Source organism: Bos mutus, chromosome 6 (assembly GCF_027580195.1).
Source record: "Bos mutus isolate GX-2022 chromosome 6, NWIPB_WYAK_1.1, whole genome shotgun sequence".
Taxonomy (NCBI): Eukaryota; Metazoa; Chordata; class Mammalia; order Artiodactyla; family Bovidae; genus Bos; species Bos mutus.
Window position 1 is genome coordinate 85791794 of NC_091622.1, and position 24293 is coordinate 85816086.

A 24293-nucleotide genomic window follows, 5' to 3' on the forward strand; every position below is an offset into this window, starting at 1 on the left:
GTCAGGAAAATGCCAGAAACTGAAAAACTACTAACTTCTTGAAGTTAGCTTCTTATAAATACCTCCTTTTAAAATGTTTTGTTCAAAAGATTTGGTGATAGTATTAGAAGTCTCACGATAATTTCTTGTAATTTCAAGATGATTTTCAGAGAATAACAATAATAAAAAGGTTTACTTTCCCTTTCAGAGAGGGATAACGACAGAGGGAAAGGCAGACCAGAGAAAGAAGGAAAATCAGGTGGACAAAACGTTACACAACAGTGATTTTTAATTACGAGTCAACATGGATTCTATGCCAGCATTTTGCAGCCGGAACACAAAGCTAAACAGCTGGGAAATACTCGGGCACGTTCAAGGAATCTAGCGTAAGGAATAACAATAGTAACTGGAAATTGTCTTATTCAAAAAGGAAATGTTTATTTATGGGAATTACTGGATCAGTAATCGTTGATTCAAATATTCAAGATAAAGCAACAGTGGCCAATTACTAGCGAGACACGGGCGATATGAAAGTGAAAACTGTCGACCTGTAATAGATGCTTGTCATATAAATTCTAAGCTGTTTGGTTTAAAACGCATTCATGCGCACCCGAAACACCGGAAAACCAGGGAGTTAAAGCAAATACAAGATTTTTATACAGGGCACATGACAGCGAACAATAGAGGTGGGGGAAGGTGGACACCCACCTCTGGTTTCTCACATAAAAAGCTCATAAATCAAAACCTTGAATGAACGGTTCAAGTTATAGTGTGTGCAAGGCAAACGGTACAGTTTAATAAGAGGGTGGGGGGAGCGGGTAGGTTCCTATTTAAAATTAGCTTTCGCCTCTTTTTCAACCCAGATCTTTGTGCCTCCTTGCTACTGATAAAGTTGGGCGGTTACACACACAAGCGCCGCCAGCTATTTCGCCGGGTCTCCCATCGTTCAAGCACCGGGGGTACACACACCTGACCGCTTAGGAGGGCCGTGCCGGGGGCGGGTAAGGACCGGGCTCCCGGCGCCGTCTCCACCCCCGGGTCGGGAGGGAGCTCAGCGCCGCGGGAGCCGGGCGGAAGGTGGGCACTGGGAAGAGGAGGAGGTCGCCCCCTAGGGGAGCCGCGCCGCAGGCCCGGGGCCGGAGCGGGAGGGGCGGGCGGGAGGAGGCGGCCGGTAGGGAGACCGCGCCGTCGGGCGGGGCCGGCCCTCCAGCTGGCTCGGACCCCGGCGGGGCGGGCCGTAGACGAAGTGGCAGGGCCCGGACGCCGGGCCGTAACCCAGGAGAAAGGGGGCAGCGGCGCGGACGGGACGGGGCGGCGGCTGCCCGCCGTGACCCTCTGCTCCCCCGCCCAGGTCTGGGCGCGAGTCGGAGGCGGCGGCGAACGAAGGAGCCAGCATGGCTGAGACCTCGCCGCCGCCCACCGCCGGCGCGGAAAGTTGTAGCGAGGAGCCGGCGAGGGGTGGGAAGCAGCGGCCGGAGGAGCCGCGCCGCGCTCCAGCCGGGGGCGCGGACCGGGAGGACGAGGCGGGGCCGCCGCTGGCCTCCCCCGCGGGGCAATCGGAGCCCGGCTCTCCGGTGGCCGCCCCCTTCTTCCTGCTGTACCCGGGAGATGGAGGCGCCGGCTTCGTAGCGCGCCCGCCGCCGCAGCAGCAGCGCTCCTGGAGGACGCCGCCGTCGCCGGGCTCCCCGCTGCCCTTCCTGCTGCTGAACTACCCGAGCGGGGGCGGCGGCGGCGGCGGCAAACACCGTGAGTGGCGGCGGGGAAGGGAGATGCCGGCAGGGAAGGGGGGCCTCGGCCGGAAGGGTCAGTCAGGCTGCGCGGAGCTCCGCCTCCCGCAGGCTCCCCGGAGCGGAGCGGGGCGCCGGGCCAGCGGGGAGGCAGGGGCGCTGGGGGCTGCTCTCCGGAAGCTCGCGTCCGGGGGTGCAGGGGTGGCGGGGGTGAGGGGCACGGCCGCGGTCCGGGCGCCGGACTGTTTACCTCCGAGTCTCCCCAGGCCTCAGGCTCCCGCCCGGCCTCCCCACCACTCCCCTCCCGGGCCGGGCGTTCGTCCTTGCCAGCCTCCCACGTGCTCGCGGATCACAGCCCCGGGTTTCGGGTGGGAGTCGTCCCGGGAAGAGTCGAGGAGGGGGCGGCGCCCGGAGCCTGGGCCGCCGGGCAGGTCAGCCGGGTACAGGCTCCCAGCGCCGCGGCCGCCGAGTAGGTGTGGCTGCTGCGCTGCTGCCGCCGCCCGCGTGGCCTCGGTTGGACCACTGAATTTTTTACGAGCGTTCAGTCTACACCCGTAAATATCACAGATCCGTCCTCCCACAGTGGGAAGAGAAATCAGGAACTGTGCGCCGGGGTGATGAGAAGGGAAAGTGTGGCTTGGGGAGGGCACCTCTTGGGATGATCTCGTTTGACAGGAAGAGGCCTCCACCTTTTTAAGAACACTGTCACCGGAGCCCTCTGAATGCAGAGGACCCACTTTGTGCTGGATCGGTCCAAAAATGTCTGGCGCTCCTTGCTAGTGAGCGCGGTCCTAGAGTAGGCAGTGTGTACACAAGACTTGCGGCAGTGTGAAGTCTGGTTTAAGACGACAGGATCTTAAGAGTGTGAAAATGTGACTGAGGATACAAGACCTGAAATAATTGCCGAAAACTTGGCTTGTATGAGTTCTGAAAAGGGAGACTTGCCTAAGGCGAAGAGAGAATCAGTCTATCTCTGTCTCAGGTCTGTCTCATAGCTAGAAATTTCTTTTTTAGCACCAAAGCAAACCCTTTAACTGTTCTGCACTGCCAAGAAACCCTGACATTGCCCTTTCTCCCTCTGATCCGTCCCCTAGAAAAAGATTAACATTAGTTGAATATTTTCTGTGTGCCTGTGCTGCGATGATCGTAGTTAACCCTCACATCGCTATAATTCAGTATGCCGCTTTTTCAGGTGAGGAAGCTGAAAATCAGTGTGTTTAAGTGATTTGTCCTAAGTAACAGTGTGAGAGAAGGAATGAAGTTGACCAGATTCTGCCTACCGAGCCCAACGCTCTTTGAGCGAAGAGCAGACGTGATTGGATGGTTCTTCTCCAAATTAGGGTCCATTGGGTTCTCCTGGAGGGAGTCCTTTGTTAGCTTCTCTGTTTTACTTACCTAGAATGGGGGCCAACACTAACCATTGACTAAGAGTTTTAGTAAAATCTTCCTTTGGGTGTTGCAGTAATCCACTAATCTCCAAAAGGGAGTGTCTAATATTGTCAGAAATGAGTCTTTTTATAAGTAGAGGAGGTGAAGGTAAGAATATTCTCAACACTAGTTTTCATTTTCTAAGGAATCTGCTTTCTGATTTGTTCTTTAAGCACTGCCTTCTTCTTCCTAAAACTGTATTTTTGTATACCGCTTATTAACCAGTCATTGTAGAATGAAGAAGATCCTCCCCTCAGTTCTTTATAACTCTGTGTAACAGTTGTGGTAGAAGGTGTAATGTAGAAAAAATTTTTCAATTATTGGCCAGTATCTGTTATGGGCATTACCTGAATTTCATTGATTTATTTGATTCCTTCCTCTTATAAGGGCTGACTTTTTTTTTTTTTTTTTAAGTATTTTCAGAAAATTGGGGCCTTAGCTTGATCAAGATCAGCAGTGAGAATTTAAAGCTTAAATTTTGTAACTGTGATTCCTTGGTCTCTACCTTACGATAGTAGATATGTGGCATGATTTGTCCACACATAAAGTTCTCCTGTCCTTTAATTTCTGAAATAGTTTATACGTGTGTAAATACCCAGAAAAATTATTGGGGAAATATGTGTCCCACTTAACACTTTTTATAGACCAGTCACTGAGGGACAGTTTATATTGTAAAAGATCACTGGTAACTTACATTATTCAACTATAAAATTGTCTTCAAGTGGTTCTTATTTTGTACTGTTTTTATTTTTATCTGTTATTTTAATATATACTTTAGAATACATAAACTTGGAAAAAGGAATACCCTAGATATTAATAAAAATACTTCCTTGTTGCTACTCTGTAGAGTCAGTGCAGTATTGCTTTGTGTAATGTACCTGGGGTCTTCTGATTCCTTATTTGAGCAACCTCAGACCAACTGTTTTTAGAAGACTTCTCACTTCAGTTACCAGGGCAGTACTTAGACTCAACCTCAACAAGTAATGAATATTTGCCTCTTCAACACCAAATTTTTAACTCTTGCTAATGTATTTGCCAGAAGTGTATACATATACAGTAATTTTGACAGGGTGTCTATTAAGGTATTATTATCTCCATTTTAGAAATCTTGACGGTACTCAGAAATTTAAAAAATTAACCTTTACGTTTGAGTTTAGGAGCTTTGTTGTAAATGACACCGATGAAGAATAGCAAAAATGTGTGCAGAGGAAGTAGCCTAAACTGTGTAGGAATCATGATATATAAGGTTTCAATGTAAAATCTTGCAGGATATACGGTCTATAAAAGAACTCAATGAGCTTAAATGCAATATGAAACTTTTCTGATGTGCCAGTCTGACTCTGTGTGCTAGTAATCTGCTAAATTTTTATGCTTCTAGCTTTTAAGTCTCAAAATTCTACCATGCCTTTTTTTTTTAATAAAAATTACAAGTAATGCATGCATCTGTTCTTACTCTTTAAATGTTTTATAGTGCAAAAGTACACTGAGCACAAAAAAAATAAAAAAGTACATTGAGCACGAAGTGAACTTTCCTCTTTGTGGGCCCTCAAGCCCTCCTGTCCCCCGGCTTCTTCCATCAACACCATAGTATATTATCAGAGAATACCACCTTTGAGTTTGGTGAGTTTTCTTGCAGAACTTTTGCATGCATTCACACAACTGTGTGTGTTCATATTGCATGGGGCGTTCTCCCCCTTGGCGTATGACTGTTCATTCCAATTTTTCATCAGCTCTCTGAGAAGGAGCTTCTTGCATGCCACAGCCCAATACTTTTGAAACCAAGTCCCCCTAAAACACAATTCTTATGCCGAGTTTTTGGTTAAACCCTCTATTGAAGACTTCATTCTCTTTCTTGTCCCACAACTGTTCCCCTCAGGATTAAAGAGTATCAAAGAAAGGGGGGGATTGAAACCAACAGGACCCTGTGGGGCCTTTCCAGGAACAAAAGTCGTTCTGTGTCCCCCATTTCTTACTTGTAAAAAAAAAAAAAAGACTTTAGACTCAGGCTTTTCCTGAGTGCCAAAGAGTAGCCTCAAGCCAAGGACAGGTTAATGAAGAGGACTGTAGAGTCACAGGATTCCTAGTTTCTCCTGAAGGGATATAGATAACAATCTGACATACACCTTTGAATTGTTCTGTAGAAACTAAGACCCCCACCCAGGTGGAAGATGTCCACCACATGTAGATCTCAAGCATTGTAGACCCCAGACTGGTTGGAACCAGAAAGTTGAGATTCCTGAAACATAAGCATGTTATCAGCCAATCAGAAGAAGGTTCTTGAGCTGATCACGCATCCTGTGACCCTCTCCTCTTGCTGAAAGCCATCCAGGAGTTCAGGTCTTGTCAGCATGAGCTGCCCATTTTGCTTGCTTGGCATCTTGCAAATAAACCCATACCTTGTTTCAAACACCTATGATCAGAGTTTGGCTTTCTGTGCCAAGGGCACACCAATAACACTTTTAATGCCTTCCTTTTCCATCTTAACTTTTGAGATGTCTTATGGGTGGACAGAATGGACAAGAGATGGCTTCTCCTTCCTTAGTCGGAAGGAAAAGGCACTCCTGCCATCTGCATGGTTATCAGCTTCTACTGACAGCTCTTTTCCTCTTTCAGCTCCCAGATCCACCACAGACATTTGTGTTTAAGGCAGTGTCATGCAAATAGCCCACATCTCTGCCATTTACTCTCTCGAGTACAGCAGTGTACAAAAAAAGTCACACTTTCATAGAAGCAGCTTTCTGTATTTGTGTATGCTGTTTTGAGATGGGAGGAGGGCTAGGAAAGGAATAGAAAGAAGGGAGAAAAAGCCTTGGGGAGGACTGGCAGCGTTACTATGACTACCCACTTCAAATTTGAGTATACGTAACAGTGAATGCCTTGGTTGAGCCCTGCAAAGTGCAGAGGACAAGGCTTCTAGAAGCATTCAGCTGTTTCTCACAGATGCACTTTAAGAGTCCATGATTTAGGGAAGGAACTTTCTCATTTACGTATAAAACCATGAATGTGTATTTAAGGCGAGAAAGTCAATTTTATGTTCCCAGTTTCGTACACACATTTACTGTATAAAGATATATATATATATTATATATATAGTGTGTGTGTGTGCATATATACATTATTTGTATATGTATGTATTCACTGACTTTAGTTTATTCAACATGGATATTTCTATTATTATGTCTCTCTCCTTTTTTCATTGTTTAACAGTACTATAGAAAACATTATACCTGGTTAGGAGTTGAATACACATTAATCAGTTCATCTGCTGTTTGCTTTTTAAACTTTGAAAAGACAAAAGTACTTTTTCTGGTTTTGCAAATATAGAGGCCTCTGCCCCAAATGCAGAGGTATGAAGGGAAGGGTCCAGCCATCAGAATGGAAAAGTTTTGCACATTTACCTCATTAGTAGGTTTCTGCTTGATTTGTGACTTTTAAAAAGACAGCCTTTTGTTATAATCAATGTAAAAGCAGTGCCTTTCTTTACAGCCTTGTGATTCACAAATCTATAACCATCAGCTCTTTTCCAACTGTGTTCAGAATGCAAGGAGCCACTTTCTGATTCATTAAATGCCATTTTGTCAAATGGCAGCTATAAGGACTCGTAAGAAAAGGGGGAAAACCTCAGAAATGCAGCATCTTCAGTGTATAATTGTTTGTAGCTTGGTGACTACCAGAGACCTGTAGTTTAATTCTTGACCTTGCTCAGTTGCTGAGTCCTGTCTGATTCTTTGCGACTCCATGGACTGTAGCCTGCCAGCCTCTTCTATCCATGGGATTTTCCAGGTAAGAATACTGGAGTGGGTTGCCATGCCCTTTTCCAGTTTAGTCCTTAAGAGTATCTATTACTAAATCGTAATCTATTATTAAATCTATTACGTAATCTATTACTAAAATTATTACTATTTAGTAATAAATTACCCTAAATTACTAAATCATAGTATCTATTACTAATAAATAAATACTAATTTATTTATTAGTAAATAAATTACTAAATAGATGCGTCCTTTCTACACACAGTTGAAATGCCCTGGGATCCTGAGCATTTCAGGCACTGGGTTGTGCCCCAGTTCCTGCCTCATGACTAAATTAGCTGTCTGCCTCTTGCCTTGCTGATGTAACTTTCATCACCACTGCTGCCTGGACTGTCACAGTTGTCTCCCCAGCCATCTTCTCCCCTTCTTTTCTGCCTGCTTTCTTTTCTTTTACCTACTCTTCTGGCCTGGCATTATCAAAAACTCCTGTTAGGCTCTTAATGGACAAAGCAACAGTTTCAGAATATTAGATGTAATCTCTGAGCCTTTGACTTTGTTTTGGCTGCTTTGCTAGTGATAATCGTGGGTTCATTCATTCAGAGTTTTCTTATTTCTTAGTTCTGATCTTAGCTTCATTTTAGATACTATAGAATCCTAAAAGGCTGTTCATTAGACGACAAAAATTTTACTGTAGTTCTATAACCCAGACAATTATGAATAAAGAACGTAACTAGCAAGATAGTTGTGGTACTTAGTGACTACCATTTCTATGAATAGAATATTTTTATGTGCTAGGCAGGCAGGCAAAAACTTCACATGTATCAGTAGTTACCAGTTTAGGGGGTTATATTTATGAGGTATTTCTTAGAATTTCCATCAGATAGAAGAGCCAATACACAAAACCACTCACTTAAAAATGAAAGCTGAAAATAAAAAATGGGGAGGAGGAGTAGTGCATATAGAATTCATACAGGGAAATAGATGGGTGCAACAGATGTTTGTCATCGGAGTATTTGACTCAATCTCTTAAGTGCCTGATCGAAACTATTACGTAAAATAAATTCTGATAGTAACCTTGGATTTAGAAGATTATATTCTGGAGATACTGATTTTTTGGTTTTAGGGAGTCTTATCTCAAATATCAGCACACATCAGATTCACCTGGAGGTCTTGTTAACAGAGATTTCTGACCCTGTCCCTAGAAGTATGTGTGTTTTGTTTTGTTTTCTGTTTTTACTGAGGTATAATTGACATTTTTAATTTTAAATGGAAGCCCACTCCAGTGTTCTTGCCTGGAGAATCTCAGAAACGGGGAAGCCTGGTGGGCTGCCGTCTATGGGGTCGCACAGAGTCGGACACGACTGAAGCGACTTAGCAGCATAGTTGATTAACAATGTTGTGTTAGTTTCTGGTATACAGCAGAGTGATTCAGTTATACGTATGCATGTATCTGTTGTTTTTCAAATTCTTTTCCCGTTTAGATGATTACAGAATATTGAGCAGAGTTCCCTGTGCTGCACAGTAGGTCCTTGTTGATTATCTGCTATAAATATGGCAGTGTATACATGTCAATCCCAAACCCCCAATCTAACCCTCTCCCCACCCATCCTCCCTTGGTACCTATTATTGACATATTATGTTAGTTTCAGGTACACAACTTGATAATTCAATATTTGTATATATTGCTTTTTTTTTTTTAAACTGAAGGATAGAGAATGAATTCACATTCCTGAATAGTCTGAGTATCCAAAGCTCATGAGTTAATCACAGTATGCTCCTTCACCAAGGCCCTAAAGAAACCAGTTTGGAGAGAGGGCAGTAAAAAAAGTTGCTGGGTAGGAGAGACAGCAGAGGAAAGGCGACAAAGAAAGCAGCTTTTCAGACTGAAAGAATAGTATTGGCCGAAAATGTTCACCAGAATGTATTTTGTCTCACATCTTTTTCCCTTTGTGACTTTTTAAAATTTATTTATTTTTAATTGGAGGATAATTGCTTTACGATATTGTGTTGGTTTCTGCCATACATCAACATGAATCAGCCATAGGTATACACATGGCCCCTCCTGCTTCAACCTCCCTCCCACCTTCAGAAGCTAAGAGAACATATGTTTCTAGTGTAGGTCATAGGTAGTAAAAAGTCTAGGTGGATGATGATAAGAGTTTAGCCTTATTAACTGGATGAAATGATAACTCCTTGTCAGCTAATATTTTTGAAAATTCCTGAAATAATTAAACAAGTTGCATAAAAGACATGCTGCTTCTCTGTCATTGCACAGGCAACTGGTAGCCATCATAAATAAAAGTAGAATCCCATTTTAATGAACTTTGCAGAATATCACAGCTGTCACATTTCTATACAAATGTTATTAACATTATAATCTCTTCTACAGTGCAAAGTAGCTCAAATATGAGCTTTTAAATTTATTCTGGGAATAATTTAATAGTATACCAAAGCATTAAAGAATTGATTTGAAATTATGTGAAAAGAAATGCTTTTAGATTTACAAAAGCAGTGGTACTTGAGAGGGTACGTATCAATATGGTCATGCCCTCTACTGTAGCTATTTGAATAACTGTGCAAAGTTAATTCATAGTCTTCCTAAAACATAACAGATCAGGAATCAGGCGCTGCTGGGCCAAGATCATACTCTTTGCAAAGAACATCTTAAGTGTGTGGTTCTAGACTTGCTCTGTACGGAGTGGACATGAAACTCCGCATGTGTCGGGTGAGTGGCGTGAACGGTGGGGCAGAGGTGGGAAGTTTTGAAACCTCACAATCCATAAGGAAAGGAGAGATTGGCAGGCTGTGACAAGTGGCACATAGGAAGCAGAATAAATTAATTGGTTCAGTGTGTTGCCTTTTAAAATGAGGTTCCTGTCTCTAACCATACAATCTTTTTAGGGACTCTCCACAGACATTTATCTGCTTCCCCTGCCTTTTTTTTATGAACTTAGGAGATACAGTCACCAGATGTGGAGGCTTGGTAAAACTCTGACCCCTCTCCTCTTTCTTCCTCAAGGCTCAAGAGTTACCCCACCATACCCTTTGCTCAGATCACCTTTTTACTTTCCTCTACCTTAGTCCCTTGAACATTGATCCTTACTGACTCTTATTTCATGTGATGATAGGTTTTTGTTTATATTAGAGTATAATTGCTTTACAGTGTTGTGTTAGTTTCAGCTGTACAACAGCGTGAATCAGCTATGTATATACATATATCCCCTTCCTCTTTTTTTTCCCAGAACTCTCAAAGGCAGAATCACTTGTGAAATGATGATAATGGCTGCCATGTACTGACTGTCTGCTTTGTGCAAAGTGCCATGCTGAGCATTTTACTTTACGTTATTTCATCTAACTCTGAAGTAGTTAATAGGAGTATCCCCATTTTGTCAGTGAAGAAACGGGCGCCGAAACAAATACTTTGCCAAGGTTACTCAGCTTCTAAGTGGTGGACTAGGATTCACTGTGGGCATTCTGACTTGAGTCCACGTGCTCTCAGCCTCCCTCACCGTCTCCCATAACTGGAATCACATTCCAAACTGGAGGCTCCTCCTTAGGCAGCAGTGGCCCTCAAGTTTCTTGTTCTGCCCAGCAAAGCCCTATTTGCTTAAAAAAAAAAATGAATGTGAAATTCACAAGATACCAGTGTGATAGAAAAAACAGTTATATATGTAAGTAACACTGAATTAGCCACATGTGTCACAGGGACTTCAGAAGTCCTTAAACGCCCATAATTTTCTGTTTCTTGTCTTTGCCTTTGTTCTTTCTTCATATCCATAGTGACTAGCACATAATACCTTATACATTGTATGGCGTCATCGACTCAATGGACATGAGTTTGAGCAAACTCCAGGAGATAGTGAAGGACAGGGAAGCCTGGCATGCTACAGTTCCCGTGGTCACAGAGTCAGCACAACTGAATGACTGAACAACAACAATACTTGTTAAATGATTGAATTTGTTATGTATAAATGAATAAAGCCTGTGTTAGAATGAAGTGTCTTTTGGGGCATAAATATAGCTTGATTTTCTAGAACTTGGGGTTTTCATGACTGAAGTGAAACAGGAGGGTGGAAATACACCATTGCAAAAATATAGAGTACTTTAAAGTTTCATATCTATACCAACAAGTATCTACTGAGAGTCTGGTATTGGGAAGGTACTGTTGTAAGCAAGTGTGTAGTGGTTTGCAAAACAGGCCAAGTTCTTACAGAACCTGTGGTCTTGAAGCTAGTTATTTATTTCCTTTTTAATATTTGAATGAATTGAGATAGGATAAATTTCTCAAGATGGGCTACCAAGCAGTTGGTAGCTTTACATCTATAAATTATTACCTCCTGCCACTTAGCCATGAAGCCCACTTTAGTTATTAAGGCAGGAGTTATTTTTGTCTTGTGTTGGTTAATTTTAACAAGAAAAATGTGCATTATAATATTACTCCTGGTGGTGTTTGGCAGTCAGAGTCTGGCCGTCATGACTCAGCTTCTCAGGTTACTCATTGTATATAATATCATTCTTGGCTAATATCTAACCAAGTAGTACTGAGCTTGCCAAATGTATAAACCTAAACTTGCAGCAATCTCAACATCAGCAGTAGATGTAACGGAGCTTTGTCTGTGAGAGGGAAGGAAGTGGAGGGAGGATGGGAGCATGTGACAAAGTCATGATCATTCAATTGGATAATCTTATAATTTAGCAGAAACATCTGGTCTTTCCCACGTGTCATCATGATGATAATTCATTGAGAAAAACACTTTTGTGCTAACAGCAACTAGTGAAATTTGAGGGAAGGTAAGACTTTTCTTCTTAAATTGTAAAACCATGACCCAGGAAGCCTTGGGAAACAGAACTTGTGAGCTTTACAAACTGATTTAGTTGCACAAGTTGACTGATTTTAAGAAGCACTATTGTGTGTAGAATAGGAACTCCGTAATAGGAGTAGTCAGCTAACTATAAAAGGAATAAGTGAAGTGGTCTCTTACCTTCAAAGCTGTTGGAGAAGAATTGGCATACCTACCAGAAATCTATTTCTGAAAAGCATCTAAATAATATCATTTAAAAATGAAAACTTATTAGAAATAAGCCAAATGCTCACCAGTGTGAAAATGGATAAAAAACTGTTTATATATAGAATGGACTATTACCTTGTAATCAGCAGCCCGAAAGGTAAAGTACAGCTACACACTACAGTATTAAGATATTAAGAAGAGATGGCAAGAATACACAGAAGAACTGTACAAAAAAGATCTTCATGACCCAGATAATTACAATGGTGTGATCACTCACCTAGAGCCAGACATCCTGGAATGTGAAGTCAAGTGGGCCTTAGAAAGCATCACTACAAACAAAGCTAGTGGAGGTGATGGAATTCCAGTTGAGCTATTCCAAATCCTGAAAGATGATGCTGTGAAAGTGCTGCACTCAATATACCAGCAAATTTGGAAAACTCAGCAGTGGCCACAGGACTGGAAAAGGTCAGTTTTAATTCCAATCCCAAAGAAACGCAATGCCAAAGAATGCTCAAACTACCACACAATTGCACTCATCTCACATGCTAGTAAAGAAATACTCAAAATTCTCCAAGCCAGGCTTCAGCAATATGTGAACCGTGAACTTCCTGATGTTTAAGCTGGTTTTAGAAAAGGCAGAGGAACCAGAGATCAAATTGCCAACATCCACTGGATCATGGAAAAAGCAAGAGAGTTCCAGAAAAACATCTATTTCTGCTTTATTGACTATGACAAAGCCTTTGACTGTGTGGATCATAAGAAACTGTGGAAAATTCTGAAAGAGATGGGACTACCAGACCACCTGACCTGCCTCTTGAGAAATCTGTATGCAGGTCAGGAAGCAACAGTTAGAACTGGACATGGAAGAACAGACTGGTTCCAAATAGGAAAAGGAGTTCGTCAAGGCTGTATATTGTCACCCTGCTTATTTAACTTATATGCAGAGTACATCATGAGAAACACTGGACTGGAGGAAGCACAGGCTGGAATCGGGATTGCCGGGAGAAATGTCAATAACCTCAGATATGCAGATGACACCACCCTTATGGCAGAAAGTGAAGAGGAACTAAAAAGCCTCTTGATGAAAGTGAAAGTGGAGAGTGAAAAAGTTGGCTTTAACATTCAGAAAACGAAGATCATGGCATCCGGTCCCATCACTTCATGGGAAATAGATGGGGAAACAGTGGAAACAGTGTCAGACTTTATTTTTTGGGGCTCCAAAATCACTGCAGATGGTGACTGCAGCCGTGAAATTAAAAGACGCTTACGTTATGACCAACCTAGATAGCATATTCAAAAGCAGAAACATTACTTTGCCAACAAAGGTTCGTCTAGTCAAGGCTATGGTTTTTCCTGTGGTCATGTATGGATGTGAGAGTTGGACTGTGAAGAAGGCTGAGCACCGAAGAATTGATGCTTTTGAACTGTGGTGTTGGAGAAGACTCTTGAGAGTCCCTTGGACTGCAAGGAGATCCAACCAGTCCATTCTGAAGGAGATCAGCCCTGGGATTTCTTTGGAAGGAATGATGCTAAAGCTGAAACTCCAGTACTTTGGCCACCTCATGTGAAGAGTTGACTCACTGGAAAAGACTCTGATGCTGGGAGGGATTTGGGGCAGGAGGAGAAGGGGATGACAGAGGATGAGATGGCTGGATGGCATCACTGACTCGATGGACGTGAGTCTGAGTGAACTCCGGGAGTTGGTGATGAACAGGGAGGCCTGGCGTGTTGCGATTCATGGGGTCGCAAAGAGTCGGACACGACTGAGCGACTGATCTGATCTGATCTGACACACTACAGTATGGATACATCTTAGAAAATGCAGTTTTGAGTGAAAGTGTGTTAGTCGTTCAGTCGTGTCCAACTCTTTGCAACCCCATGGACTGTAACCTGTGAGGCTCCTCTGTCCATGGAATTCTCCAGGCAAGAATACTGGAGTGGGTTGCCATTCCCTCTCCAGGGGATCTTTCTGACCCAGGGATAAAACCCCAGTCTCTGACACTCCAGGCAGATTCCTTATGGTCTGAGCCACCAGAGAAATCTTAGAAAATGCAATATTGAGTGAAAGGCTTAGATTATATATAGTATGAAGCCCTTTTTGCTGAAGTTAAAAAGCTGAAGCTGAAATACTACTTGAAAGAAAGTGTTAGTTACTCAGTCATGTCCAACTCTTTGTGACCCCATGGACTATATAGCCTGCCAGGCTCCTCTGTCCATGGAATTCTCCAGGCCAGAATACTGGAGTGGATAGCCATTCCCTTCTGCAGGGGATCTTCCTGACCCAGGAATCAAACCCAGGTCTCCCACATTGCAGGCAGATTCTTTACCATTTGAGCTACCTGGGAACCCCAAGATATTGTTTAGGCATCCATTATTTGTAAGAATAGTTTTAAAATAAGGTAATGGTTTACACAAAATTCAGAAGTAGTTGCCTCAAAAGGGGAGGCAGAAATTCAAAAGAGAAGTGAAAGTCGCTCAGTTTGTGTCCAGGCCAGAATACTGAAATGGATAGCCTTTCCCTTCTCCAGGGGATCTTCCCAACCCAGGGGTCAAACCCAGGTCATTGCAGGCAGATGCTTTACCAGCTGAGCCACAAGGGAAGCCCAAGAATACTGGAGTAGGTAGCCTGTTCTTTCTCCCGCGGGAACCAGGGTCTCCTGCATTGCAGACGGATTCTTTTAACAACTGAGCAATTGGGGAAGTTATCAGAAGAAAGAAGGCATGTGTAAATGTCAGACACTGGTCTATTTCTCCAGCTGAGCAATGGTTTCATGGATATTAATGTGTTTTTTTTTTAAGACTTAAAATTACGCATTGAAGTTTCTTGTTTAAAGATGTTCTGAAATGAGTCATTTTAGAGAATAGTTCCCCCCTTCATTTGTCTTCTCACACTTCTGAATGTATCAGGTATTCTTAACATGTTCACCTGAGTAAGTAAATGTGGCAGAAACTTGGCAAGGTGGTTTTTTCAGCTCTCAGAGAGGTGGTACAGTAAGCAAGCGACATCCTTCTCGATAGTCAGGAAGAATTCGGTTGACCCTTTGCCAGCACAAGCAGAAAGATCCATACTGGATTCGAAGCTTCTCAAAAAATGCCCACTTGGGAATTTCGTGGTGCTCCAGTGGTTAGAGCTTGGTACATTCACTGCTGGGACCTGGGTTCAATTCCTGATCCTTCAAATAAGATCTCACAAGCCACACTCCAAGGCCAAAAAAAAAGAGGAATAGAAAAAAGGCCCACTTGTTAAGAACCTGAACTAGCTATATAAGGGTGACAAAATAGAATATATAGTTTGTGAAGCATTAAGGTGTAAAGTATGAAAGCTGATAACATTTTTTTCTTCTTCATATCGTAACTTTGTTGAAATTGATGTTTAGGAAATTTCAAAAGTACCTTGCCTGTGTTACTTTGTTTTTGCTTTTATTTACTTTTATTTTCCCTGTGATCCTTGGGGTGAAGTGCTGAAGTTGCAAAGTATAGAAGAAAACATGGACTTTAGGGGCATTCTAGAAGCAGCTGGAAATCGCAGATCAGCCACTTGTTAATTGTGTGATCTTGGACCAGTTAGGTGGCTCTGCTTGGCTTCCTTGAATGTAAAGAGGGAATATCAATATCTACTTTGCAGGAGTCTTGTGAGGACTTGCTATAATATTTATGTATGAAGCACCTAACAGAAAAAAGAAATCCAATAAATGATAGTTCCTTAAGTAGTGATAATTTTTCCACATTGTATAACAGGGACACTGAGCATGACAAATAAGTCTTTGTCTTAGGAGCTGAGTAAATATACTTTAAAGGAATGTAACTACTAACTTTGAAAAGTGAATCTCATTTGCTTTCAATCATAATGTGGAAAATTCGAGCTGTGTAAGCAGCTAGAACATAGGTATTATTCAGATCATTATCTTGAATTTAAACTTTACATAGTCTTGTTAATTCTGTTTTACGGCCACAGACTGTACCCCAGCCCCTCACAACTATTTTACAAGTATATGCTGTTATTCACAAGTGCATTCACGTGAGAAAATAGTCCAATACAGCTTATAAGTAGTATGTTTATGAGAAAAAAGTTAAAAGTTTGTATGTTTTGCCAATGACTTAATATTGCCTTTATGTTCTAAGCTAATATGTTTACATAATAAAGACCCAAATGTGAAAACATGACTAAGCAATAATTTAAATTACTTTTATTTATTGGAGAAGGAAATGGAAACCCACTCCAGTATTCTTACCTGGAGAATCCCATGGACAGGGGAGCCTGGCCTGGCAGGCTACAGTCCATGGGGTCGCAAAGGGTTTGACACAACTGAGCGACTGAGCATAGTTCTCTATAAATTGTGCTGGTTTTCATAGTAAATGTATTGCTTATGAACACTGAGCAACTGTCATGTTGAAGACTCAAGAGTGTTTACTGCAAACAGGTGTAACTTGGTAGAAGTACAGGTTTTCCTGCCCATCCACAGTTCTTATTTCTGAAATAAATGTTAACACCTCCTCAAACTGATACATATGGGAAACTCAATGGTAACCAGTGTGTACACATTTTTCTCTCCTGGGCAAAAGTTTTAGTTGCTTTGGACTTCGCTCGCTGTGCCCTCCACCTGAAGAGAAGGACCTTGGAAGGAATGTTAACCAAGTTACTCTGCTTGTTGACATAGATGTTCATTTTGTGCTGCTATGTTGTAATGAGTCCAAATCTCCTGTTCAGTGTTAAATAAATGCTTTATTGTTTGATTGATGGGAAGATTGTCCATCACTGTTTGCGACCTGCTGGATTCATATATTGGTGTACTGTGCTTAGTCACTCAGTCATGTCTGACTTTGTGCAACCCTGTGGACTGTAGGCTCCTCTGTCCATGGGACTCTCCAGGCAAGAATACTGGAGTGGGTTACCATTTCCTTCTCCAGGGGATCTTCCCCACCCATGGATTGAACCCATGTCTCTTAGGTCTCCTGCATTGGCAGATGGGTTTTTTTTTACCTGCTGATACCACCTGGGAAGCCCAACACAGGCAATCCCAGAGCATTCAGATTAATTTATATAATCACTGTTCTATGTTTTAAGAATATATCAGTGACCTAGAATCTTGATGTCATATGTACAGATAGCCAGGGATGTTGGATATTGTGGTTCCAGGAACTATTCAGTGTAACTTTGAAGATTTTCAGTTCAGTTCAGTCACTCAGTCGTGTCCAACTCTTTGCGACCCCATGAACTGCAGCACGCCAGGCCTCCGTGTCCATCACCAACTCCCAGAGTTTACCCAAACTAATGTCCATTTTGATGCCATCTATCCATCTCAATCTCTGTAGTCCCCTTCTCCTCCTGCCCTCAATCTTTCCCAGCATCAGGGTCTTTTCAAATGAGTCAGCTCTTCACATTAGGTGGCCAGATTATTGGAGTTTCAGCTTCAGCATCAATCCTTCCAATGAACACCCAGGATTGATCTCCTTTGGGATGGACTGGTTGGATCTCCTTGCAGTCCAAGGGACTCAAAAGAGTCTTCTCCAACACCACAGCTCAAGAGCACCAATTCTTTGGCTCTCATCTTTCTTTATAGTCCAACTCTCACATCCATACATGACCACTGGAAAAACCATAGCCTTGACTAGAGGGACCTTTGTTGACAAAGTAATGTCTCTGCTTTTGAATATGCTGTCTAGGTTGGTCATAACTTTCCTTCCAAGGAGTAAGCGTCTTTTAATTTCGTGGCTGCAGTCACCATCTACAGTGATTTTGGAGCCCCCAAAAATAAAGTCAGCCACTGTTTCCACTGTTTCCCCATCTATTTGCCATGAAGTGATGGGACCAGATGCCATGATCTGTTTTCTGAATGTTGAGCTTTAAGCCAACTTTTTAAGTCTCCACTTTCACTTTCATCAAGAGGCTCTTTAGTTCTTCTTCACTTTCTGCCATAAAGGTGGTGTCATCTGCATATCTGAGGTTACTGATTTCTCCCAGCAATCTTAATTCCAGCTTGTGCTTCATCCAGTCCAGCATTTCTCATGATGTATTCTGCATATAAGTTAAATAAACAGGGTGACAATATACAGCCTTGACGAACTCCTTTTCCTATTTGGAACCAGTCTGTTGTTCCATGTCCAGTTCTAACCCTTGCTTACTGACCTGCATACACATTTCTCAAGAGGCAGGTCATGTGGGCTGGTATTCCCATCTCTTTCAGAATTTTCCACAGTTTCTTATGATCCACACAGTCAAAGGCTTTGTCATAGTCAATAAAGCAGAAATAGATGTTTTTCTGGAACTCTCTCGCTTTTTTGATGATCCAGCAGATGTTGGTAATTTGATCTCTGGTTCCTCTGCCTTTTCTAAAACCAGTTTGAACATCTGAAACTTCACGGTTCACATATTGCTGAAGCCTGGCTTGTAGAATTTTGGGCATCACTTTACTAGCATGTGAGATGAGTGCAATTGTGTGGTAGTTTGAGCATTCTTTGGCATTGCCTCTCTTGGCAATGGGATTGGATTGAAGATTTTAATGACTCCTTAACTATGTTTTAAAGTGTTGCATGGCTTAAAGTTCAAACTATAAACTATCTCCCTTTAAGCTTTAATATAAAAAGATGGAAATTTGTCTGGCTAGAAAGAAATTGTGCTATAATCAGATGTGAATGTGTTAAATGAAGGCTTATATTCTGTATTTGGAAATTAAGTTTAGTCGCTAAATTGTGTCCAATTCTTTGGGACCCCATGGACTGCAGCATGCCAGACTCCACTGTCTTCCACTATCTCCTGGAGTTTGCTGAAATTCATGTCCATTGAGTCAGTAATAGTATCTAACCATCTCATCCTCAGCCGCCCGATTTTCCATTGGCCTTCAATCTTGCCCAGCATCAGGGTCTTTCCCAACGAGTTGGCTCTTCGCATCAGGTAGCCCAAGTATTGGAGCTTCAGCTTCAACATGAGTCCTTGCAATGAATATTCAGGGTTGATTTTTTTGAATTGACTGGTTTGATATCCTTACAATCCAAGGGACTCTTAAGAGTCTCCCAGCACCGCAATTTGTTGGTACTCAGCCTTCTTTATGGTTCAACTCTCACATCTACAGATGTGATATACATGACTCCTGGAAAAAACCATAGCTTTGACTAGCTGGACTTTTGTCAGCAAAGTGATGTCTCTGCTTTTTAAAAAGCTATCTAGATTTGTCACTTGTGGCTCAGCTGGTAAAGTATCCGCCTGCAATGCGGGAGACCTGGGTTCGATCCCTATGCTGGGAGGATCCCCTGGAGAAGGGAAAAGCTACCCACTCCAGTATTCTGGCCTGAGGATTCCATGGACTATACAGAGTTGGATGCAACTTTAACTCTCACAGATTTGTCATAGCTTTCCTTTCCTAGGAGCAAGGGTCTTTTAATTTCATGGCTGCAGTTTGCTTCCTTGAAAAAGTGATCTTAAAAAAAAAAGTGTTCTGATCTTACTGCTCCATGCCGAGTGCCTGGCATGTGGAGTACTCTTAGTGAATATTTACTGAATGAATGAAGGAATAGGTCTGGTCCAAATATAGAGGTAATGTTGGAAGAGATTTAAACAGAAAAGAATAAACCTACCTGGAATATTTTGTTTTCCTTATAACTTACTGATTTTCTTCCTGATTATAAATAAGTATATTCATATATGCATTCTTACATTTTGCCAGTTTGCCTTCCCTCTAACAATGTGAAAATGCCTGTTTACCTACAGAATCTGGTCCTTAGTATTTTTTCCTTTGAGCGCAATCTCAAATTTGGGTGGAGGCATTTACAAATTTTTTTGTATTTGTTGTAAACACTTTATTCCAATACAGCTTTCCTTTTCATTTACTTTTTAAAGAATTTTTGTTGTTGTTGAAATATAGTTGAATTGCAATGTTGTATTACTTTCAGATATACAACAGAGTGATTCAGTTATTTATATATATGTAACATTTATGACATTTTAATAATACTCAAGAAGAAATTTTTCTTTCAGTTGTTAGATATCCCTCTCATAAGAAATCCTAGAACAGAATAATCATAAGAAATCCTAAAATAGAATAAATCATCTTGGGACATATTTCTTGAAGTTTTATGTTCCTCTTTAAAACCAGACCCTTCAGCAAAAGAAAAAAAAAATTGTTTGCAACCATCCAAAGCATTTTCAAAGAAAATCTCTGTCATCCCTTATCTCTTTGTTATTTTTGTAGCTCAGAAAACAAGTACCTGAGTTTTCACTTCCAAGGCACAAAGGCCTCATTGGATAATACAGATATGTAGAGGGGTAAACTGGTTGATTGGTTTAAGATAATATGATAGGACTTCCCTAGTGGTCCAGTGGTTAGAACTCCACACTCCCAGTGCATGGGGCACAGATCAATCCCTGATCAGGGAAATAAGACCCTACATGCCTTGTGGTGTGGCCAAAAGATAGAAAAATAAAATATGCAAAATAGAGAGAATATGATAATGTGCACTTAGGGTGTTCCAGGGTGGGAGAAATTTTAAGATGTAGCGTAGTTTTATCCTCTTATTAGAAACAAGCTAATGTAGAAACTTGGTGAATACAGCAGTGTCAGAAGTGAAGGAGGGACTGCCATAAATCAGGAAGGATTTAACTTCTAGGTTGTTTTATTTTTTCCTGCACTTCTGTCCAATCTGAAAAATTAAGTCTTTGTATTTTGGAGAAGGAAATTATGAATGCCTGAAAGTGTATTTAAATCAAAAATTTGCTTTAGTTTTTCTTAAAACACCACCTTTAGCAGAGCAAAGAATTTTGATAGCTAAGTATATAAGGATAAAAGAAGTGAATTATGTGCTTGTTAAATTAATCCAGCTACCTCTTTTACCATTTTTGCTGTGCAGCGTTACCCAGTATTAATTGTCCTCCTGTTTCCCAGCCCTTTTATCCTACAGCAAGGGGAATTGATGAGAATACGTGCATTGTGTTATGTCTGATCACAGTTTGACTAGCAGAGTCTGGAAGTGGGTTGTGCACGATGAGAGCAGGCAGCCTAATTGCTCTCCCTGCATCAGCAGCATCTATAAAGCATCCTGGGAATTGCTCGCCCTACGTTCAGAGCAGCTGGTCACATGAGCTTGAATTTTCAGTTCAGTTCATTAGTCAGCCATTTTGGTCAACACCCTGCTTACTGCGCACAACCAATCCTATTAGAACTCAGCATCCCGGCTCCTCTGAGCAGATCCTGGAAGTGATTTCTGCAATTCAGGATTTTTTTTTTTAAGCTAAACAGAAAATATTGGTTTATTTCTTGTTCATTTTTTTCTTTTGTATTTTTTTTTTTCTGTAAAAAGAAGGAGGATTTTTCACTTACTCATACAGAGGCCAGTTTTTTTAAAGCCAACTAAGGTAGCATCGGCTGTGCAGGATTTCAAGCCTCTGCCTCAGCTGAAAAAGAAGGGGGTAGGGAAGGGAAGATAATAGGAGAGAAGCTGGAAGAAGATAAGCATCATCTTATTTTGCTATGTGGTAGGAACTGCCTCTGAGAAAACATAGCATAGAATTATTTATCTTGAACACTTGGTGCTTAAAGCATAGGTATTTTTCCGTTTTTTTTTTTTTTTTTTTTTAACCCTCACCTGCCTCTTTTCTTGAGAGCTTTGTTTCAGAGCTTCGGATTTGGGGGTTATTTATTTTTGTTTGGGGTGTGTGTGTGTGTGTGTGTGTGTTGTGGTCCCAGCTGAGTCATCATGTCTGCTCTGACGCCTCCAACCGACATGCCAACCCCCACCACTGACAAGATCACACAGGCTGCCATGGAGACCATCTACCTTTGCAAATTCCGAGTGTCTATGGATGGAGAATGGCTCTGCCTGCGAGAGCTGGATGACATCTCACTTACACCTGACCCAGAGCCTACCCATGAAGGTATGGTCAGAACCCGTCCTCCAGTATCTCACCAGCATCCTCATTGTTAATCAGGCTGGGAGGGTCAGGGAGAGGCAGGAAGAACCCATACTCTAAACTAGCTAATGGCCCTGAAAACCTTTCATCCTTAAACCTACCACCAGCTCCCCTTCTCTACTTTACTGGGGGAAAAGATTTTTTCCCTGCCTTCTGAGGTATCCTTTCAAAAGATGCTGGTGCTTGCTTAGAGTTCTTTGTCTTGAAGGCTGTAAAGAACATTTGAGATCACTTATCACATCTGACCTTAATCAACCAATGGAAAAGCTGTTAATTCTGATTAGATGCTAACATATTATAGAAATTATAGTTGTTTTTAATAGAGTAAGGTAAAATTGCATGACTAATTAATTATAGGAGCGTAGGTGATATAGTTGAAGCACTCACGAAGGGTATCCTATCATCAGGATATAATGTTAAACAGGCTGTGGTATCTAGAAAATACATGGTCAAACATTCTTTCTTTAAGATAATATAGGTTGTAAGGTTAGATGAGAAAGCAGTTTTACGTTCAGTGCTTATTTAATGAATATGGTCTCAAAAAAGCATAGTACCTTAAAAGGTTAAGCATGATTGATAAGGTAATTCCTACCTATGGAACCGATTGGGCATTGCTTTTTATAAGTTGTTTGTGGTAACTGTTGACCCATGTGAAATCTCCACTCTCAGTCCCTTTGAGACCTTTGTAGTCTCTTGACTTGTGACTTTCTTCCAGAACCTTTTCTAAATTCTGAGAGGCTTTTATCTTCTACCCCTAAATTTTGTGAACTTAATACCATAAGGAAGAAAATTAATTTGAATCACATTGTTTTGTACCTTTGTGTACTGGCCTCTTAACTAGTGTTTGTTCTCTACCCTTAAAATAATGAAGAAAGAAATGCTCACATATGAGAATAAATTTTACATAAAATCTGCCCAGTGTTTAGGCATACTGCAGGACAGAGGGCACAAGGTGAATTGCACCTAGCAGTTGGGTTAGAAAAAGTGATTCCTTGCCCTTGACCAAGCATTGCAATCTTATCATGACTCAGATTTCACTCTTTGTTTCTGAAAAGGATTTTATTTTCCCAGTTAGCCGCTTTTAGAGAGGGTTAACATCGAAGCACAAAGCAGTCATTTGGGTGTGTCTTTAAGGGCAATGTTTAAGTAGTTTCTAAGGCCCTTTGCACCCTTTAACAATTGGTTTGTCTGTTGGACAGCTTCCTTTGGCTCTGAGTTTCAGAATGTGCTGCATGGCGGTCAGGAGACATCAGCTGGAGGCACATACAATGCCAGTACTGTTTAGAACAGCCTCTCGAGCTTTAAAAATCTTTAGGGAATAAAAGTACATTTTGAGAATGCTACCAAGAAGTCTTTTCAGCGGATGCCTCAGTCTGCATATTTGGTTTTTAAAATACTTATTTTGAAAGTCACACAGTATCATATATTCCCTTAATTATAAAATGTAGTGTGTCATTGTCTCTAATTTTGAACAAATTTAATCATTTGAATGGGCTTCCCAGGTGGCTCAGTGGTAAAGAATCCACCTGCCAATGCAAGAGACACAGGTTCAATCTTTGGGTCGGGAAGATCCCCTGGAGAAGGAAATGGCAACCCACTCCTGTATCCTTGCCTGGGAAACCCCGTAGACAGAGGCGCCTGGTGGGGTACAGTCTTGTGTGGATCAGGAAGAGTCGGACTCTACTTAGCGGCTGAACAACAGCAACAATCGTTTGCATACCTATTTGTTTTTTGAGCAAGATACCTGTGAGTAAGCAAAAGTGAGCTGCTTGGTTCACGTAAGCATTTGTAGTGGTGCTGTTTGAATTCTCTATGGAGAAATCTGTGATGGAAACATATGAGGGCTGCAACCTAAGCTCAAGTGACACATCCTTGGGTTAGGGGAAACAGACAAATAGAAAGTTTCCAACACCTTAGAATCAGCTGGAGAAGAGGTGGAGGAAAATAGAGAAAGGCTGGCAATGAATTTTGGAATTCTGCCTTCAGCTGGGTAAATGAAGCAACAATTTCAAATTATTAGTCCTAGAAGTAATAAAAGAAAGTCCAGGCCCAAGAAAACATCCATAGGTTTAGTGATCTAGGAAGCCAGGTAAATAAAAGACAGGGATTTTATTCTACTGGCTAACTCTGGATGTCTAAACAGTGACTTCAACCCAAGAAATGTCTGCCTTAATATTAATGCTAGAGACAGTTGTTAAGTTTAATTTAGCTATTAACCTTTAAGTGGTGATTGCTGGACCAGTGATAACAGGAACCCTACTGTGTTGACAAAAAATGGAGCACTCGGTGCCCAGACACAGCGAGTGTTCACAGAACACTTCCCAGTTGATTCGTAGACACAAGGAAGGACATCTGACTGTACAAATTCTGCGTTGGGGCTCCCGACTCCCATGAGAGAAAACGGGCAAAAACGTCATGTATCTTCTTAAGACGATAATCTCATTGTGGCCTCATTGGTAGAAGCTTTGAGGTTTCCAACTTGTGTTTTCTGAAAACA

General features: G+C 41.7%; 1 protein-coding gene across 10 annotated transcripts in view; it reads left to right on the forward strand.

The window, feature by feature from the left end:
• The first annotated feature begins 1231 nt into the window (after positions 1-1231).
• The window catches only part of RUFY3 (RUN and FYVE domain containing 3), a 92777-nt gene continuing 69715 nt past the window's right edge, over positions 1232-24293 (forward strand). For 6 of the 10 annotated variants that reach the window (XM_070372485.1, XM_070372486.1, XM_070372488.1 and 3 more), the window contains exon 1: positions 1232-1725. In XM_070372485.1, coding sequence (XP_070228586.1) covers positions 1374-1725 — 352 coding nt within the window. In that variant the 5' untranslated portion in view covers positions 1232-1373. Of the gene's footprint in view, positions 1726-20449; positions 21761-24293 lie in introns of those variants that run through there. The other 4 variants (XM_005897050.3, XM_005897051.2, XM_070372489.1 and 1 more) reach the window with 4 other exon arrangements.